The sequence below is a fragment of the Artibeus jamaicensis genome, unplaced genomic scaffold, assembly GCF_021234435.1.
Source record: "Artibeus jamaicensis isolate MK-2021 breed Jamaican fruit bat unplaced genomic scaffold, CSHL_Jam_final scaffold_537, whole genome shotgun sequence".
In the NCBI taxonomy this organism is placed as follows: Eukaryota; Metazoa; Chordata; class Mammalia; order Chiroptera; family Phyllostomidae; genus Artibeus; species Artibeus jamaicensis.
Genome location: NW_026522047.1, coordinates 36031620 through 36046757, shown reverse-complemented (window position 1 = coordinate 36046757; position 15138 = coordinate 36031620). Strand labels below are relative to the sequence as shown.

Genomic DNA, 15138 nt, shown 5'->3' with positions numbered 1-15138 from the left:
AGAAACCTGCTTTTCTGACTGAAGCCAAAGGCTATGAGGAAGGTGCAGGTTGCTGAGAAGCAGCAGAGCCAGCCTGGGGAGCAGGAGTAGCTCACAAGCAGTGGCCCAGAACAGGACTGACCTTAGGGGACCTCTGCTGGTAGGGAGAGAGCATCTGCCGTCTTCAGGTTCTTTGTCACTCCAGTAAATCTGGAGGAAGTGTCTGCCCTTGGCTGGGAGGGGCAGAGGGCCGATGGTATTCATGCCAGACTATTTCCATAGAGAAGAGAGGAAATAGATGCTGGGAAGCCAGAAACCATCCATTAAGTCCCTGGGAAGTCACTCCTTGCCCTGTCCTCATGAACAAAGGTTGAAGCCACACTTCCTCCCCAGGAACCTCCCCAGCCAACCAGACCAGGAGCAATGTCACTGGGTCGCTCTACTCAGCAAAGTCCATGCCTACAATCTCACTCGGAGTGAGCTCAGTGTCATCATCTCTAACCCCATCACAAAGTTTGAAGAAAACAAAAAAATAACTCCTCATGATATGATGTGGTGTATTAAAAAGAGCAGGTGCCTGGGTCAGCATTCTGGTCCCCCTGGCCTTGACCAAATGTCTTCAGGGTTCTCTGGATGGGGTGCCTCTTCTACTGTGAAGGAGGTTTAAGTGGCCTTGATAATCTCTATGGTCTCTTGACAGCCTACAAGTCTGTAACTAAGATTTCAAAACTCAAGTGCACAGAAGGTAGATGCATAATGAGAATCATGTCATATGAGAAAATTGAAGAAATGGGGTCCACTAAGAGCCTGAAAAACATAAATACATTCCACAAAACTATAGCATCTTAATACTATAAAGGAGTATTAACACAGCTAAAGGAGAACTTAGAGCTGTTTTTCAAAAGCCTAACACGCATGAGAATCACTTGGGGGTCTTGTTAAAATGCAGATAATGATTCAGCAGATCTGAAGGGGGCTGCCTTTGATCAGGGATCACACTTGGGTCCCAAGTCTCTAGCGAGGATGGATGGTTCTAAACCTTTACAGCACATTGGAGTCCCTTGAGGAGCTTTGAAAATACTTATGCCTGGGTTCCCCACCCCCATAACTCCTGGTCTACCACCCCCCTACCCTGTCGCCAATGAAATTCTGCTTTATGAATTAGGTTTCGAGTGCAGCCTGTGCATGGGGAGATTCAAAAACTCCCTGGTGATTCTAAAATGCAGCGAGGTCTGAGAACCAGTGTCCTAGCTCAGGCTCCTGAAACTTCAGCGCGTATCAGCAACACCTGGAGGTTGTGTTTAAACACCGCGCTGGGCCTCCCATCACAGGTTCTAACTCACGGGTCTGGGATGGGGCCCCAAGTTTGCATTTCTAACAAGCTCCCAGTTGACCATGACTCACTCGGCTGGTCCTTGGCTTTGAAGGTCAAATTGATAGCGATGTTTCCCAAGTGGAAAACCAAGAGGCAGTCAATCGCTCAAGGTCTCTCCATAGCCGATCTCCTAACTCCCAACTCGGGGTTTTTCTCCGGTCAATCTTTCCAGCTTTCTCTTCGGTGTCCGCATGCTTCCAGGTCCACTGCGTAGCCACTGAGTGCCACAGGGAGCAGATTCTGGGGGGCCGGCTTCTGTCCCGGGAAGGCCCTTCCAAAGCTGCCTCCACCCTCACGGTCCTCACGCGAACATGGGCGGGCTGGCGGCGCTCGGGTGCAATAGCCGCTGCGCGTGCGGGACTCTGCCGCACCCCTAGTGGGTCCCTGAATTTTCCACGAGGTGGGTCCCAGGCAGAGGCCGACGTGGGGGGTGCGCACGCCCAGGAACCCACGGGGACCGGCAGTAAGGAGGTTGCCATCACTGCCGTACCACTCCCCCTCTCCAAGCCCCACCCCCAGGTGACTTGGCGCCAACGCCCAGGCGCTCTCGGCAGAGAAGCGGATTGGTGCACCGGGAGGCCAGTTTGGGTGCGAAGAGGGTAAAAGTGCAGCGCGGCGGGTTTGGGATGAGGACTCAGTCCGCGCACCGGCTTCATACCTCGTACAACTCCAGCTCCTGCGCCACGGCGCGGCGTCTCTGGGCCGCTTCTTCAGGTCAGTGCGGAGGTGCCCGGAGTTTTCCCCGGGGAGCGGAGGCCTCTGTCGCGGGTCCCTATCCCCGGGGTGGCTGGATCGATGTGACCCTGGCACGGAGCAGCAAACTGCAGCCATCACCGCGGACTTGGGAGGGATCTTGGCGCCGGGGCTGGGGGAGCACGGTTCCTGCTAGGGTCCGCAGGACGCGACACCCTGTCCCTTCCACTTTGTGGAAGGGCATCCCTATTCCCCCGCCCACCCCCACCCCCGCGCCCAGAGAATAGGGGTAGGCGAAGCTCTTCTCTTAAAACCGGTCTATCCAGTCATCTCCCCGGGAGGGTGGGACCCCACACCCTCTTCACTGGGAGTTTTGCTGAGGCCGGAGACCAGCGCGCGGCTCGAGTCCCCGCGTGTTCCTGGGTTCCCTCTCCCCGGCAGGTGTGCGGGAGGAGCGCTCCGCAGAGCCAGACCTCCTTCCGAGACCCTCTGTAGCTCACGCTTAGATTCGGGATTCTTTCGGATCATCCCCACATTAAGTCCAGACTTTATCGGCTCATAATGGAGACTTTACGTCGACTAAGCAGCTTGCTAATGTTATTCATAGATTAATTTTATTAAATTATTTCAACAATCTGCCCTGGCTACTGTGGCTCAGTAGATTGAGTGCCGGCCAATCTACTGAGCCACAGTAGCCATGGCAGATTGTTGAAATACCCGCCTGCAAACCGAAGGGTCACCTGTTCGATTCCCGGTCAGGGCTCAGGCCTGGGTTGCCGGCCAGGTCTGCATTTGGGAGCTTGTGAGAGGCGACCTATCCATGTATCTCTTGCACATCGATGTTTCCCTCTTTCTCCCTTCCTTTCCTTCTAAAATAAATAAATAAAATCTTTAAAAAATTATTTCAGCAGTCTCATTGGGTGGTCCTATCTCATTGTCCCCGTTCCAAGGACGAAGAAACTTGAGGTTTGGTGTGGTAGTGTACGCAGACTCACACAGCAAGGAGTGGGGTGCCTGGCCATGAACCCCTGAGGCTAGTCCGATGCTCTTCCCCTGGGGAGGGGGCATGGGCGGGGCACTGGACCGAGGAGGGTGGGCGGGAGATGACCCCCTCGGTTTCCTGTTTTTCTTCTCTCCTCTTGAGAGAAAAGAGTGAGGATGGTGGCAGGAGGGTTTGAAAGTCAACGAAATGGGTTTCTTTCCCTTTCTCTTGGTGATTACCCAAGGATGGGTGTGAAATGGAGAAAGGATCCCACTTCAGGGTTACTGTGAAGGTTAAGTAAGAGTGCAGGAAAGCAGGTGCTTGTCAACCCTCAGTAGTTATGAGGTGCCAGGCTGATTTTTCCATTGGGTCATTACTATTAAGAGGATACTTTGTTATTTAATGACCCGGAAGATTTAAAGCTGAGACTGCCTTACAAATGTGTTTTACAAGCATTGTGGGTCCTTAAAGCAGAATGAGAGGTGGGAGAACCCAGGGGAAATGAAGGCGAGGCAGCTCAGCAGTGTCCTACAGAAGTGGGAGAGGGGCCTGGGCCGGGAAGTTGTCAGCCAGGCAGCGGCTGGCCTTGGCGCAAAAGCAGCCTCAGTGCTGTAGGGCCAGAAGCCTCACTTTGAGGGGAGAGGGATGGGGTTTGGAGCAGCTAATCATTCCCGGAAACCCCTGAGACTGGAATGAAAAATAAAGGCAGTAGAAGAACAGTAGGTCCGTTGCCTGCGTTTCTAAGTGGAGAAAAAAAGAACCAGTTGGGGGTTCATTGGGACAAGGGCTTAGGGGTTTGGATGAGACCGGGGTTCAGTTCACCAAACTGAACCGTCCGGTCTCTGGGGACAGCACTGATCTTCATGAGGTGAATTTCCCAGCTCCTCAGCCATCTATGTTTGGATTGTTTTTTGCAGCTAGAGACTTTTTCTGTTCAGTTTAAATTTTATTTCGAAGGGTGGCTTCAATCACATAACCAACTTGACCATGTTAACCACGGTTAAGTGTACAATTCAGTCTTCCTGTGTTCATACTGTTATGCAGCAGATCTGTAACTTTTCATCTTCCAAAGCTGAAACTATGCCGATTAACTAAACACTAATCTTCAGTTCCCTGTCTCCCACCCTGGGTGACTGCCTTTCAATCGACTGTTTCTATGATTTCTGACTACTTTAAATAACACCTAACTCACACAAGTGGAAAGGCCTTTTCTCACTGGCTTATGTCACTTAGCATTATGTCCTCACAGTTCATCCATACTGTACTACGTGACAGGGTCCCCTTTTTCAAGGCTGACTAAATAGTCCACTGCATGTATATACTGCATTTTCTTTCCCATTCATCTGTCAGGGGCTGGGTATTTTAAGCTTCATGCTTAATGTGCTGGAGACATTACTTAATACACTGTTATATACTGACTCTGTGCTTAAGGATGATTCAAGCTAGAAATTTGAGCTCAGAAGACAAAAAGAATATTAAGGACAACTAACAGTACACCCTGAGGGGAAAGTCTTGTCTTGGTCTTTAATGTTTTAAATTAAACCTTCTTTTATTGTTCCTGAAACAGAATGATCTATCAACCTCACCCTCTCCATGATGCCACTGCTGGCTCAGAGTTCTGCTGTGGCTGCTGCAGATGCAGGTGTATGCTGGGAGACAGGAGAAACTGTTTAATAACCACCCAAGAGAGGTCAGGGAGGTGTTCCATGAGTTCTGGAGGAGAGTCTGTTGCCCTGGAGCAGTTTCTTTTCATCCCTTTGCAGTTCAACTAAACAAGGTGTCTGGGAGAGAAAGTCAATGGACCATCATCTGATCTTTAAGGAGGGACTGAATCTCCTTTGATAGTGTCCATGTATAAATTTAATGACTAGCCTGGCAAAGCAAGCGTTACTTTAGAGCAGCTGGTCTCAAGGTGCAATCTGGGGTTCTCTGAGACCGTTCATGGGGTCAGGAAGGTTAAAACTATTTTTAAAATAATGCTAAGATGCTATGTTCCTTTTCATTCTTTCTCTTGCAAGTATACAGTGGAGTTTTCCAGAGGCTACATAACTTGTGATGAGCTTTTCCACTGATGGCTGATGAAATGTGTGCTTGTGTAGTGTCTGTAGAACCTTCTAAGGGTAGTAGGCCTACAGTACAGATATGTGCATTTTCAGAGATGACGTAAGCTTCTTCTTAGCTCTCCTGTGCACGTACTAGCTTCCTTGGGTTATACCTGCTGTCATCTCTGACCTCGTTTTCTTTTAACAGCTCATTACTTTGAAATTCCTAAGTTTTCCTTGGGCCAGTATGGAAAAAAACAATAGAAAGTATACTGGACTTCTGGTCATGATGGATGTGTAGTAGACATGCTTTGCCTCCTTGTGCAACCACAAAAAGGAATTACAACTAAATTTCAAAACAGATAACACCCAGAACTGTCGGGAAATCAAGCTGTATGGAAATCCAACAACCACTGTGACATTAGAGCCGTTGACGTCAGCACTGTGCAGTTCCGATTCTAAACATCCGCCCGCCTTCGTTTGCCTGCACTGGGCACGAGGAATGGTTCATCCCCTTCACAGGGCCCTGCTCCTGCTAGGCTTCTGACGGTGCGCTCAGCAGTCCCCTCCATTCCATTCACAAATCCAAAACACAGCTTTACTCATGAGCTGACAGTCTTAGTGTTAATCTTGGTTAAAGAGTTTATGCTACGAGGGTTCGGGAGAATAAAGGTTAACAATAAACTCAGCTCCTTTTTTCTTGCAGGGTATTTGAAGAGGAAATGCCGGTCATTAGGACACTGCAGCGAGCTGTGGGTCAGATGCTACAGGGCCCTGCCCGTGGCTGTGGGATAGCTGCCTGGCCCCGCCAGCTCCTTGGCACCTCCCCTGGGCAAATTCCAGCAGATGCCAACTTCCACCCTGCCTCTTTCTCCGACACTGACCAGCCACGTGTCTTAATTACAGGTTAAGTGTGTGGCTTGGCTTTTTTTTTTCCCTGTGTGGCCCCTGTGTGGTTGTGTATTTGCTTTTGGAATCTCCGATGTGCTTACCAGTAAGCATTTATTAATCAGAAGCTACCTGCTCCACCACTGCCCCAGAATAGTTTGTCACCATTGCCAGTTCTTTGTTTCCCTGCCATCATTTTTAATTGAGGAAGGACCTAGGAAGCTGGGGGTCCAGAAGCTGCTGCAGAACTTGGTTCCGCTGCCTTATTAGGGCTGACTTGGGAGCAAAGGCTCACAGAGAGGGAGTGTGCAGGGACGAGAGCTTGGGTTCTGGAATCAAAAGTATTTTTTAGTGGCCAAACTCCTCGACCTAAACTCAGTGCCTTTCATCCCAAGCAGCTACCGCAAGTTTGTGTGTTGGAGGCAGAGAAAATAAGTCAGGGTCTGCCTGGAGGACCTCACCCCCATCACCTCTTGTCAGCGTTCATCTCCTCCTCAGACTCGATCCCTGGTCCTCCTCACGTTTTGTACACCCAACACCTGATTCTGGACCCGCCTCACTCCAAACTTCACTCCCACATACTTCCAGCCAATCCAAGCCCACCTCTGATTTGATTGACACATTTTATTTCCTTTTTCTTGCCAGGTTTTCTTTCCTTTGCTTGCAGTCGCTATCTTATTACATTCCTCATGGTTTGTATGTTTCTTTCACTGCTTCCTCCTCTTCTCCTGTTGTGCATGGGTTTCAAGTGTAGTTGGTTTTCCCCTGCACTTTGCTCCCTGATTCACCTGGCTTGTCTCCTCTCTTGTTTTATTCCCTTCTGCCTCCACTAACGGAGCACCTTCCAGGGCCCATGTGAGCATCAGTGGGCCAGGTTTTAGTCCTGTGTTAACCAGCACTTATGAGAAATCCTATTTTCTGTATCTTCCTGCCTCATTCGTTTCTCCCAAATGAAATTTATGGTTGTGTTCCCCCAAAGTGCTCCCAGCCCCGCAGCTCTCCCATTTCTGTCAATGACGTCTTCAGTGCCATTTTGTCAATGTTAGTGCCTCCTTGTTGATTCAGTTATCCGCCCTTTTTTTCAGATGACACCTTGGTTTGTTCCCCTTCTTATTCCTTTCACATTCCATTCCTGTTCCCGATGGAGGATGGCGTTCTGGGAAACCCCACCGGAGGTTGATACAAACTATTAAAGTTGTCTTTGAGTATTTTGACCCCTGTAGCAGACAACTTCAGAGCCTATCGAATAACAAAGGCAAGGCTGGGAGCAGATTCCTGGCCCAAGGAGCTAAAAGGTTGCCCAGCCTTCTTCTGAGTGTTTTCTTCCTACACCCTTCCTCCCCTTCTGCCACTTTGTGCTGCAGAGAGCTTTGTCTCTGAAACTAATGTTACCTGTATTGATTTCCGTCCTTGCTTAGAAGACGTGATTCAATTCTATCAGGCCAACCTGGGGCTCTACCTGATTAGCTAAGATTATAAATATAGTCTTATGCCGTTATATATTGGGAATAATTGGGTTGGTTACATTTGGATTGAAGTTTTACTTTTTTCCCCTCTTTATCCAGGGGGTCTTGGCCAGCTTGGAGTGGGGCTTGCTAACCTTTTAAGGTAAGAGCCCTGAAAGTTAAAATCTGAGTTCTTCAGCATGGAAAGTTTGTTTTGGGCACCATTTAATCTTTTCTCCCCCCTCTAGCCCCTTACTAGTTTTAAGAGACCATATCTAAAGCGGCTGCTTAGAATAAACACTTTTTTTCATTTTGCCTCTTCATATCGCAGACACTGAGACAGGCCTTCGACTCCACCACTCCCACGTTGGTCCTCTGCCCACTCTTTTCTCACTTAGAGTTAGACACACAGTTCCAAATGCATCACTTGATTTTGAGATGTTTGGGGTAGAGGGAAGTATGTGGAGAAACTGGCAAGCAGTAGTGTGGGATTTAGAGAGGGCGGGACGAAAGGATAAGAGCAAGAAGAGAAGAATGAGGAGGAAGAGGGAAAAATTTAGGGGTACAGGAAGACGCGGGTGGCAAATAGAGGGGTGACCACGGAACGAGAGTGGGGACCCGAGGAGGGGCCGTGAGAAGGGAGTGGGAGGCAGGCCCGCGTGCAATCAGAACCGAAGGTGCGTGTGTTTGGGGCAAAGGGAGGAAAGACATGAGAAAAGGAGGATTGGAGGCTGGCAGGAAGTTGCAGTTTCCAGTTGGAAGATTGTTTTCATAAAACCAATTACACCATAGGTGTGCCAACTCATGAGGATTGATTTTCCCTCTAGGAAACGATTTGGGAAGGACAATGTGATTCTGTCTGACATAAGGAAACCTTCTGATCGCGTGTTCCACAGCGGTAAGGGATCAGTATGCCTTGCTTTTGTTTCTGTCTTCATTTCCAAAGTGCGGTTAGAGAAGCCGCGCGTGGAATCAATGAGCACAGCAGCTCCTAACCAGGCTTGTGAGGTAAAGCAAGAGAAGCTACTGAGGCACAGATGTGTCACTTAAAAATATTTCATATTTTGGCCCCCAGCAGGTCTGTAAACTGTCTGTAGGGACACTGCTGTTTGTTCGAGTGTTACAAGCACAGGAGTGTTCTTCTGAACGTGAAGTAAAGTTTTGGAATAATATCTTTGAGTATCATTTGGAGTACAGTTTTTGGAATACTAACTTTGATTCCTGTCTTTTGGGGTTTTTAGTTAAATTCTTGGTTCAGAGAGCAAGCAAGCAAAATTCAGATCTTGTAATGAGGAAAATGAACTTCCAAGACCTGGAGACGTCAGTCTTCCTATGTTGCCGGTCTTGCTCTGAAGCTACTGTGCTCTCGCTCTCTCTCTCTCTCACACACACACACACACACACACACACACACCCCTCAACTTCCTCTAGCCAAGTTTCCACTGATTCAGAAATGCTTTTATAATGTCTTCTAGTCCTTTCTGGTTCAATACCATCCTTTTGCTGCTTGTAGGGGGGAAGAGTGGTAACTTGCTGTAAGTGGGACTGGCATTGAACAAAACTGTCTCCACCTCTAAAAGTAACCGGCTACAATAAACTTGTGATTGTGCTTTTCCTAGACAAGCGATTCTCAACCCTTTGCATTTCAAGGCACACATAAACTACTTACTGAAATTCTTTGACACCCCGAGATATATATTTTTGCCACTCTGACCAAAAAATAGTGTAATTTCGATTTGTTCACACTAGACAGCTATTGTTGTGTTGTCTGTTGTCATTTTTTTAAAGATTTCATTTATTTTAGAGAGAGGAAGGGAGGGAGAAAGAGAGGGAAAGAAACATTGATGTGCAAGAGATACTTCGATTAATCAGTTGCTTCTCACATGCCCCAACTGGGGACCTGGCCCACAACTCAGGCATGTGCCCTGACTGGGAATTGAACCTGTGACCTTTTGATTTGCAGGCCGTTGCTCAATCCGCTGAACCACACCAGCCAGGGCTACTGTCATTTTTTAATTTGATAATGTAGGGGAAAGTGGGCAGTGCCCCCGACTAAATAATAAGAAATTTAGATGCCTTATGTTTTAAATTTTTTTGTGGCACACTGGTTGAAAATTGCTGCTCTATATCATGGACAGTGTTTTGCTTTCAATCTTAAACCCATTTCTCTTTTAAAAATATGCAACTTTTAAACAGAGTGAAGTCACTCCACCTATGGGGTTGGTGTTAGCAGTGCTGACTGGAATCAGCTGCCTGGCTGTGATCATATTTCTTTCACTTACTTTCTGATCCTGCAAGTTTTTAACCTTTCTATGCTTCAGTTCCCTCATCAGTAAAATGCATCTGCCTCAAAGGCCCCGTGAGAGCTAAATACATAGAAAGCCCTTAACACGGTACCTGCAGGCCTAAGTCCTGTGTAAGCATTAGCCATTATCAAGTGTGAGTTGGTTGCAGTTGGTGATTCTGCCATTAGAAAAAGTGCCAAACAGTGCCCAAGAGGTTCACTTACCAAGTGGGTACCAAGGAAATTCACAAGTCAAGGTGGGTTGTGAGGGAAGAGGAAGGACCCTTTAGCTTTTCAAACCCCAAACTTCTTACTTCTTGTGGTTTCACATGTTCCTTGTAGGCCCATTTCTATATTCCGACATTCTGGATTACAAGAGTCTTCGAGAGATCGTGGTGAACCACCGTGTCACCTGGGTGTTTCATTACAGCGCCTTGCTCAGTGCAGCTGGAGAAGCCAATGTGTCTTTGGCAAGAGCCGTAAATATCACTGGTAAGTTTCTGGGTCTTGCCCGAAGTGACCTGTTTGTCAGTTTTTCCAGTTCTTCAGTGAGACTTTTCAGACTGTGACATTGCTGTCTGGTGGTTGCAGGATTGCATAATGTCCTGGACGTTGCCGCAGAATACAATTTGCGATTGTTTGTGCCCAGCACAATTGGAGCCTTCGGACCCACGTCTCCCCGGAACCCAACCCCTGATCTCTGCACTCAGAGACCCAGGACCATTTACGGGGTGTCCAAGGTCCATGCAGAGCTCATGGGAGAAGTACGCAGGGCTGGACAAGATGCCTCTGTTTCCTTTTCCCTTCTGCCTCAAACATCTGCTGGTTTATCCTTAGGGGGACTTCCTCTTTTCCTGTCTCAGCCCCCAGAAATGCTCATAACCTGATCATGTTTGCCAAGGGGCAGGTACAGGTCGTCCTCAGCCACATGGTACCACTCAGTACTTCCTCAGGGCCCCTCAAATGGCATTTGCTGCTTGTTGTATTTGTTCCTTTCTTCTCCCATGGTTGGTAGTTATTGATAATAACTTTCAAACTTTGTGTCATGGAGAACTTCTAACATCTTCTTGGTTTAATTTTTTTATACTCTATGTCTTTATAACTCTAGAAAATTTTAGTTGGTGTCTGGTCCTTCAGCCGATGTGTCACAGCGGTGGCCCTCTGGTCACCCCCCTGTCTTCCCCCGCCCAGTTCCACACTGTGTAGGACAATGAGCAGGGACTGCCTTCTGAAGAAAGGTTGGAAATCCCTACTGTGAGCTGACTTATTATTTATCATGTTGACATGTATCTCCAGAATGATGACTCTTTGAAGATAAAAACTGAAGGGTTATTTGTTAAAGAAAAATGAGACGAGTCTCGGTCTCCCTTTTCTTAAGGAGAGTTTTAATAATAACCGCAAGAGATGACATTTCAGAAAAAGGCTACCGTTTCTCTATCTTGCTCTGTCTGATTGAAAAGATTCTTTTTAAAGTAAGTTTTCTCTTCTCCGTAGTATTATTATTACCGGTATGGGTTAGATTTCCGATGCCTGAGGTATCCCGGCATCATTTCAGCGGACTGCCAGTGTGAAGGAGGAACGACTGGTAAGTGTTGTTCCTCTGTCTGTACGACAGACCCTCTGGGAGGCGAGACGGGGTGGCGGTGACGGATCTGCAGCCTTCGTAGCCGGCAGCCGACTGGAGTTTCCACGTCCTGTCCAGAAGTGCGGCTGAGAAGCTCAATGCTCCCTATTGACTTACACCAGGGAAGGATAGCTCCTGCGGTGTTGTAAATGCACTTTGGGCTCGGCCCCTGGGTGCACAGTGCCCGCATCAAACAGAGAATATTCTAGAACACACTTGTTACCCACAGTGTAGGAAGACACCAACTAAGAAGAAGCCTCTTATCTTTGATGACAGGCTTCATCCCTTAATACAGACAACTCTATTAAAATGGACTCTATGCATTGTACTTTTTAAAGGAACATAAGCCTTATTATTGCTATTACTAACTTGGACTCAAGCGTGCATTATATCTTCTAACTCCCACATTAGAAATCCTTCCCATGTGTGAGGGGTCCTGAGATATAATATAAAAGGTAGTTGATAAAATCTGAGGGATTGTAAAAGAGGCCTTGGGTTTCGTTACTTTTAAAATGCTTTTTCCTGAGTGGGGTGCTTCTCCAAGTATTCACTGGGGACCCCTGGGCATCCCTGAGATGCTTTCAAGGGGTCCAAGAGGTCAAAAACTCTCATGTTAATACTAAGACATCATCTGCCTTAGTTGCTCTCCTTTGCAAGCGCACGGTGTGTTTTTCAGAAGCCACGTGGTGGGTGACAGCTCAGCAGACCGAATGCGCGGGCAGATAGGGGACTTCAGTCATTTCCTGTGAAGCCAAATAGCATAGAGATTTTCAAAACATAAAACATGCTATTCTTCTCACTGAATTTTCTTTTGATTGGGAAATATGTTTTGTTTTATGTAAAGTGTCATACATATTAATATATCAGGGTTATTATCATTTAAAAATGTAGTAATATTGTAAGAAAATTCTCTGCTTCTGATATAGTAGATACTGATATCATTTACATGAATAAAACCTCTTCGGGGGTCCTCAGTGTTTTTTAAGAGCATAAAGAGGTCCTGAGACTAAAAGGTTTGAGAACTACCGCCTTCACCTGAGAGGCTCACTCCCGATTTTATTCTCAGAAGACCCATGACAGGATTCTTTTTCAGACTACGCAGTCCAGATTTTCCACGATGCTGTAAAGAATGGCAAATTTGAGTGCAACCTGAAACCCAGCACGAGGCTCCCAATGATGTACATTGATGACTGCCTCAGGGCCACCCTGGAAGTCATGGAGGCCCCAGCTGAGGCCCTGTCCATGAGGACCTACAACGTCAACGCCATGAGCTTCTCCCCGGAGGAAGTGGCCCAGGAGGTTCTCAAGCACATACCAGGGTTCCAGATCACGTACAACGAGGACGCTGTCCGACAGGGCATAGGTTGGTGCATTGTTGCAAACCCCTCAAAACCAAAATTAGGTTTCATCATGCCCTGTGTCCCTTGAGGACATAAACTGTGGAGGATAGAAGGAGCATGGTGCCCTCCTCAGGGTCCTGACTCATTTTGGGTGAGGAGCTGTTCTGCCAGAGTCCACAGAGGCTGCAATTTTGGGAAGTGACATGTAAAGGGAGTGGACTAGTTTTGTTCCAATGAAACAGCTTGTCAGCATCGCACCATTTTACAGTTTCAACATAAAACAAGCGAGAAGAGTATGAAAGCAGCCCTGGGTGTCCAAATGCTGTGAGTGTGCCACTCTGTAGCCCTAAGTAGGGCTTAGCATAAGATTCCTACCTTGTGAGTTTGTGTGAGATTTCAGTAGTGTGTGCCAATTCACAGTGCCTGGCAGTAGGTGTGTGATACAACCTTCTAATCTCAGAGGGTGACTAAGTACATGCGTGTAATAGCTGCTCTGGTCTGCTCAAAGGGGAATTTCTTTTGTGGTACCTTATATGATAGACCTTTGTATAATGTGCGATATAGACCATTTTTGCAATGGTAGAGCCTGTAAAGCTTAAGCTACTCTTCCATATTTTTTCCTAGCGGATAGTTGGCCTCTGAACTTTGATGACAGCAATGCTCGGAAGGACTGGGGATGGAAACATGATTTTGACCTTCCAGAGCTGGTGACAACAATGTTGAGCTTCCATGGTTCTGAAAGTAGAGTTGTCCAAGCTAACTGAAGGCCTCAGAAGGAAGAACTCATGTATCCTGGATGGCTCTCAAGGGATGACCATAGACAACAAGGAACCTAGATTATCTGCAATCAAATACCTAATTGGACTACATTTTGGCAGCTCATAATGAACTGCTGGGCAGAGAATCGAGTTGGCTTTAGCATTTGCAAAATGCTGTTGTTTTGGTGGTGGGACCTCTGAATCTTTGCTGTTTGCCTAAACTTGCCACACACATAAACGAAACACACATATCACAGAATGAAGACTAGAGTCATAATGGTTTCCAGTTCCTTAATTAAGATGAAATGGCCATTTCTGGGGAGGTGGAAGTATGTGACATTTTTGTTTAATTAAATTTAATTTAAATATCACTTCTGAGCCTCTCATTCTCTTGACTAGAGACCAAAAATTACATTTTAGAGACTATGAAAGATGATCTGATTTAAAAGCACTTCTTTACTATCTTATCAGAACATAAAACACTGGATATTTTTTATTTATCCCATGTTCACTATGTTCAAGAGCTTTTAACACTTCTGCAAACATTAGTCACTTCTTGTTTGTTTTTCTGGAAGAAGGCGTATCTGTAGGAATGAAGTATAGCAAAGACGATGGAACTGTTTTGGTTGCCTTCCTAATAGTGAGCTGAATGGTAATTAGCAGGAGTATAATTTCCTCCCTTGGCAAAGTCAGTCTCCCAGAGAAGCTTGTCTAAATATACAGGCTTCTGGGCCCACCCTGTCAGAGTGACTCAATAAATGGGGGTGGGAATCTCCAAGTGCCACTAGTTGTCCTATTCTAGCTCCAGCTCACTAGTGTGGACCAAGTGCGAACACTGTTTTATAAAAAGAACTTGCTGTTAACAGCCTTTTTTATGCATTCTTAGATTGAGGCTTCAGAAGAGGCACTCTAAACCCTCTGAAGCCATTATGGTGTAAATCCATACAGATTTACTTTTTTTCCGGCGACCTCTGGATATGCTACATGTAAAACCACTGGAAAGTGAAACCACACAGAAGAATCATGTGTATGTTGGACAACAGCCATTGAGGATTGAAAGGCATTTACATTGTGTGTTTATTGACAATGCTATGTATTTGGAATTTTTAGCTGCTAGGTGTACATACAATTTTTTAAAGGCATAACTGGATCTAAATCTTAATGGGAGAACTTGTAGATAATTGAATTCTTAAATAGTCATGTTGATGTAGTTTCTTTCCTATATAATATAATTAATTAAGCTACTACTGGTGGGGTTTTTTTTACAACTTTATTGAGGTCTTTCACATACTGTAAAATTTAGTATTCATATTTTTTCATTATATTCACTGAATTGTGTAACTATTACTATAAACTAATTTTCAGCTATTTTGAATCCCACAAAGAAATTGTGTATTAGCCCTATATACCCTAGGCAACCATAATTTACTTTCTGTGTCTGGATTTGCCTGTTGTGGACATTTTGCATAAGTGGAATCATGCCATGAGTGGTCTCTTTTTAAATTTAACATGTTTTCAAGGTTCATCCACGTCATGGCATGCATCAGAACGTCATTCATTTCATCACTGAATGGTGTTCCATTGTGTGGTATAGACACACATCCTCGTTTGTCCCTACGTCTGTCCATCAAGGGGCATGTAGTTGCACTTTTTATTATGTAAATGCCATTGTGAATGTCTGTGTAGATAATTGGGTTTAGAAGCTCAGTTATTTCTTATTGTTCAGTT

General features: G+C 46.2%; 1 protein-coding gene across 1 annotated transcript; it reads left to right on the top strand.

Annotated features, from left to right (window-relative positions):
* The first annotated feature begins 1996 nt into the window (after positions 1–1996).
* On the top strand, positions 1997–13734 carry LOC119049438 (L-threonine 3-dehydrogenase, mitochondrial-like). The gene is made up of 9 exons (XM_037145422.2): positions 1997–2068; positions 5778–5977; positions 7525–7567; positions 8232–8302; positions 10031–10180; positions 10280–10452; positions 11183–11273; positions 12406–12675; positions 13277–13734. The coding sequence occupies exons 2-9, from the start codon at positions 5794–5796 to the stop codon at positions 13414–13416; spliced, it is 1122 nt and encodes a 373-aa protein (XP_037001317.2). The 5' UTR covers positions 1997–2068; positions 5778–5793; the 3' UTR covers positions 13417–13734.
* The last annotated feature ends 1404 nt before the right edge of the window (positions 13735–15138 follow it).

What these genes read in the sequence shown, in the direction of transcription:
- LOC119049438 (XM_037145422.2), top strand. Translation starts at nt 5,794, where the DNA reads ATGCCGGTCATTAGGACACTGCAGCGAGCTGTGGGTCAGATGCTACAG. An exon ending in GCCACGTGTCTTAATTACAG is followed by an intron (nt 5,978 to 7,524) that starts GTTAAGTGTGTG and finishes CTCTTTATCCAG; the next exon opens with GGGGTCTTGGCCAGCTTGGA. An exon ending in AAGAGCCGTAAATATCACTG is followed by an intron (nt 10,181 to 10,279) that starts GTAAGTTTCTGG and finishes TGGTGGTTGCAG; the next exon opens with GATTGCATAATGTCCTGGAC.